General features: G+C 40.3%; 1 protein-coding gene across 1 annotated transcript; it reads right to left on the bottom strand.

Annotated features, from left to right (window-relative positions):
- Positions 1–305: 305 nt before the first annotated feature.
- On the bottom strand, positions 306–4229 carry LOC146483022 (protein downstream neighbor of son homolog). Its single transcript, XM_085106215.1, has 3 exons — positions 3218–4229; positions 1495–1943; positions 306–838 (listed from the first exon to the last, which is right to left on the bottom strand). Exons 1-3 carry the CDS (start codon positions 4152–4154, stop codon positions 536–538), a joined length of 1689 nt encoding a protein of 562 aa, XP_084962341.1. The 5' UTR covers positions 4155–4229; the 3' UTR covers positions 306–535.
- Positions 4230–5469: the final 1240 nt, after the last annotated feature.

Genomic DNA, 5469 nt, shown 5'->3' on the forward strand with positions numbered 1-5469 from the left:
GTTTGTTTGTGTAAAGTTGTAAAATTAGCATACCTTATGCCACAAATAATTTTAAGTGTGGGTTAAACATAGCCTGTGTGTAGTTGTACCCACCCCTGAGGAAAAATGGGAGGAGGGGGTGGGTAGGTTTGGGTAAACAAGGCACTCTCTGGTTTGCTGGGTTGCTTCCTCTTTTACTATGGAGCAAATTGATAAAATACAACTCAGAAATAATTGTGTTGGCAAGTGCAAAAAGATGATGTGCCTTGCTAGATGAATTTTGATGTCACCAATTGCTTGAACTTTTTTTTTGTCTCTTAACTTGCTGAATACTGTTGAAAAGAATAGAGGTTGGATCACTGACTCTGTTTTCAGTTTCACAACCTTCAACACAGTGAATGTCCTCTATGTATTTAAAAACATTCAGCACATTATATTGACCAGCAGTTGCAAAATTTTGGTGAAATGTGTGTCATTGCCTTTACTCATTCACTCCCAGTGTCTACAATCCATTCAAGAAGTATGGGGGTAAGTCTGGGTCTGTAATTTAATGTTTCTATGTCATCCAAGTGAAAAGGCCATCTTTGCAGCTTAGTTCTTTCAAACAGCTTCCTTTCAACTGCTCCGTTTCTTGGTAGTATTTCAACTGCCCTTGAGAAATGCTGTGCTCCAAACGAGATCCTCTAGGCATAAATTCGCTCCCTGATTCCATGTTCCTGCTTGGGACATTGAAGGCCACAGATGGTTGGTGTGCAGAAAAGGTGGCTTTAAAGTGCCCTTTCTGAGAGGCCTTCAGCAGCTCGGTCAGTTTATACACACACCCAGGCATTATAGGACCAGATATCTCCAGAGTGTACAACTGGAAACAAACAGATTCAACCTTTTAATGAAGGTGCTTCCTTTTAGTATTGAGCATATGTTCTGCATATCTAGGGATGGTTGGAGAACTATGATTTCATAAGGACAATGCCTACTGATTCAAAGGAATTTTGTGCAGCTTATGACTACAGTGTATGCAGGAAAAGAAGATCGTAGTACAGTGTAAGTGTTATTAAAATCTGAAAAGAAAATTGGGGGTAACCAGGTATTTTTTTTTTAAAGATAATTAAGCCCCAATTTTGAAAAATGCCATAAATTATATTGTTTTGTTGTTTATGATCTCTGAAAAATGCCAATTTTCTGTTTGTATTTAAAAGTCCCTTGCTAAAATTTACTTTTCCTTCATAGTCGCAAACTCCACAAAAAAACGTGAGTATCAGGAGGCACCATTCCAACACTGTACCAGATGTAGCTCATGGAATCATGAGTATTGACTTCTGTGCAAGTACAGTGTATAAGTTCTCCCTTGTTCACTAGGCGATTTGACATACAAAGATGAAACGGCTTCTTGATGCAAGGTATCTCTGACATCTTCCCTCCATTAATCAAATCCTTTATTGTTCTAATTTTCACACTATAACTTGTTACAGGAAAGTAAAGAGAACTTACAAATAAATCACTACTCCCATTATTTACCTGTGTCATTCCCTTAGCTTGTTGGTGTTTCAGTATCCCCTGATTCACTCTCAAACCTTTCAAAGCAGCACCATCAAATGCCACAGGAGCCAACAGAGTTGGCGGCACTTGTGCTAGCGGTCCTGTATTGGCGATCAGGCTCTTGCAGTTGAGTAGAAAATTAAACAGAGCATGCGTGTCAGCTCCTTTAACCAGCACAGTGGACGTTGGTTGCTGATCAATGGTTCTAAGGTTGTTTATTTGATCTGGTGTGATGGTTTTTGGGTTTAGCAGTGGAAACTGTTCTCTGTCAAGTCCCATACTTTCTAACCAATCCCGCTTGTCACCGTCATCATTATCATCATCAGAGTCTTCCCCAGGCTCTTCCTCATCAGATTCGTCATCTTGAGATTCAGTTCCAGACTCTTTCTTTCTCTTGTCTCCCAAATGCGGCATAGCAAAGTTGATTCCTGTAATTATTGTTGAGTTTTTAACATGTCAGTTCAGCCCTCCAAGTTGCAACCATTTAGGTGCCATAACAACTAAAATTTTGGTGCTGGTAACCATATAGTTGCCAACTTTGCTACCAAATGTAAAAAGTTACATTTGGTCCCAAAATGCAAATGGTTGCTTGGAAAATAATTAACTTAGAGATATTTATCTATTACACAATAAGGGGGAATTGATTTATAGTATTTTGCTGTTTTATTTGGATGCAAGGTAGGATATCCTAATTCTTGAACGACGATCCTGTTTGGTAGCCTCAGGGGCAAGATTTACAATTTACAATTTGTTTCTTACAATAGGCTATAGTTAGTCTAGCAATAGACTTTTGTCAAGGAACAATACTTAGGAATTAGGATACATCTAACCTTAGGAGGGCTTTGTGGCCTCCTCAGCCATGCTTGTAAATAGCCAGCCCTCCTACCAGCTGGAAATTTTAACCATGTTATGTTCTATTTAAATTATTTCTTTGCAAAGTTCAATGCTTGGCCCCACCAGCTTGTGCTATGAACACTACCACAGGGTCCGAAATTGCGCTTTTCTGGTCGCCAATGCGACTAAAAATTTTGCACTGGCAACCAGAATTTCACAACTGGTCGCCAGCGGGCGATTAACCATTTCATGCCATGATCATTGTACAAATAATAACTTTGATTTTCAGCCAAATCGATTAAAATAAAATTCAAAGCTGCCCGCCAATTGGTCCCTTTCTTTTTAACTTTTCTGCTGATTTTGAAGTAAAAAACCGATTTTCCTGTTGTTATAAATTTACCACAACGTTTCACAGCTACGATCAGTGTGTTTGTATTTAATCTTATTCGTTAGCAGAAAAATCGTCATTGTGGCCCCAAACGCATTCTCTTCGTTCTGATTCTTAAAAGAAAAATTAGCAACCAAAAAGTTTGGTTTTTGTTTCGCTGCGAAGGAAAAATGTTATTGACACTTTTTGGCGACCACATTTTTCCATATGGCGACTGATAAAAAATATTCAGTTGTCAGTTGGCTCCTGCCTAAAAAAGTTAATTTCGGATCCTGTACCAAGGGTAAAGAAAGGTTATATAATTTAATAAGAAAGATGTAGCAATCAGCAGGTTATGTACTTTGACTCCTGATGGGATTGATTATTCAAACCCTGTACTACAGAGGCCCAGTAGTGGGCAAAAGATATTTCTCTCTGCCCCATACTCTTGACATGCCTATTTTTGCCACATCTTTCTTTGGCTTATTTAAAGGTTTATACCTTCACTTCGCAATGCATCTCGAAAACCTTTGGTGGTTGGGGTGATTATAACTTGCATACATTCCTCTCTGTTCATTCCTGCTGCCTGGAAGAGCATCGTGTTTTGATTCGCCACCAGGTAAAAATAAGGACAAAAGCCGACTCGCGTCAGATTGAAAACAGAACGAAAACTTGACGCCCACTCTCGCTGAAGGCTGGAAGCCATTTCATTTGAGATTTGAACATCTCTTTTTGAACCAACCTTCCCATCCACAGATTTTCGTGGAAATAATTCGAGCCATGGTAGAGAAGGATGCATCCAAACTTTCGTAAAGGAACAGAATGGCGAGGGATAAGCGCTCGTTGCATTTTCAAGCGCATCATCAACACATTCGAACTCCTTTGCTTGGCAGCGGACAAAATTCGACAATCCTTCGGCTTCTTCCAAGGTTTTAAGTGTTCCACACCAATTAAACGACTTTAGCGATGTAAATCTAATTTTTGATTTTAAACTCCAGTCCAAAGGAAACGTTTCAGAACCCACGATTTCGTCTTTCGCAGTTTCAACATCCTCGGATAGTTCAGAATCATCATCGAAGGTTGTCGATTTCTTCTTGCTTTCATTTTGTAAGCCTACTTCCTTTGCTGTTTCAAGAGTTGTCGCCGGAGCATTTTGCATGTTTTCATCCAAGCCATCAAGAGCACTGAAAAGTCTGCATTCTAGAGTTTTCCCTTCTGAAGCAAGGTTTGCCTTTTTCCTTGGAGAACACCTAAAAGGATTCTTTCGTTTCAGTGCCGGTCCGCGGCCATCTTGAATCGGACCGTTGATAGGTTTCAGAGCGTTTGAACTCCGCAAAGACGGGCTCATTGTCGCCCTTTTCTTCTTAATCTTCAATTTTATAACACCCGAAGGTTTCACAAGTTGAATGAGTCCAGTTTTGGGGGAGTTTTGTGCCATTTTTCAACGATTTTATGGCGAAACTGATACCCAGCAACCAAGACTGCTCAACAAACAAAGTGAATAAATTTTATAAATTCCGCGCCAAGCCTGACGTCACTACTACTACTAGAGCCCAAGCCTCTGCTCAAAAGCCCTCGTCGCTCCCTTACCGGCACTTTTTGGCCTCTGAATGTTTGTTCCGTTTTTGTTTTCTTGTACAAAATCATTTCTTTTTTCTTCTTCCTTTTTTTCACTGCCCCGTATCTTTCTAGTTAATGAGTTTCCAAGGTGAAACTGGTGAAAGCCATTGAAGTCTGATCAGCCTACGTGTAGCCGTACCCATCCCCCGTAGGCTAGTCTGATCTTATCAAGGATAAAATATATATCGTCCAAGAAGGACATGGAAAATTAATATACCTTGAAGCCCTGCTCCCCTGTTTTTTTGGTTTTATGACAGAACGTCTGGGACAAGAAGAACAAGGAGACATGTGTACCTGGAAAAGAGGAATGGGCAGGAAGGAGCCCCCCCCCCCCCCCCCCACCTCTCAGCCCCTTCACCACAACCACCAACCTCATCTTTTACTCCCTCCTGCACAAAGAATCTAAGCGTCTTGCAAATAATTTTATGGTTGGACCTAGAATACTTACTTACACATGACACTGACCCAGCCCAACATATATGACCAGTCATTCCAAAGGGAAACAGTTACATTGGCATGTCTTAGCATGTAGGTTATGTATTAACACCCTCCAGTCTGCCCTATACTGGGTAGCCTGAGATCATCCATATAGCCTCTCTCTCTCTCTCTCTCTCTCTCTAGACAAGTCAACCTTCAATGCTTGACATTTTTTTTTAGTTCCCTACCAGCATTGTCACAAACTACAAAATCCATAAATAATGTGAAAAAAAAAGCAGACAACCTCAGGCCTTCAGGCAATAGAGAGGTTAAGAATAGTGTTTACGGCAAACGGCAAACATGAGATATGACCATGTGACCATGTTTATCGTATATTTGCCAATTGCTGTTTTCAGTTTCTCAGAAAAATTGAGAAGTTTGGCGTTAGCATCAAAGGTCAGAATTAGTTTGCACTTTTCTGATCTTTGTACTCTTTATTTCAAGAAAAAAACACGAATGCCACGTTTGTCGTTTGCCATAAACGCGATTCTTAATCTCTCTAATATCCAAGACAAGCTAAGCAGTCTCTCCCAAGGTGTACCTAAAGCTTTGCATTGAATGATCATCGCCATGTCATGATCCTAACTAGTCAAGTCATTGGCCTGCCAATCTTCGACCTTCCATGCCAACTTATTAGGACACAAAATTCCAAAACG

The sequence above is a fragment of the Pavona decussata genome, unplaced genomic scaffold (assembly GCF_977016875.1).
Source record: "Pavona decussata unplaced genomic scaffold, jaPavDecu1.1 SCAFFOLD_40, whole genome shotgun sequence".
Classification (NCBI taxonomy): domain Eukaryota; kingdom Metazoa; phylum Cnidaria; class Anthozoa; order Scleractinia; family Agariciidae; genus Pavona; species Pavona decussata.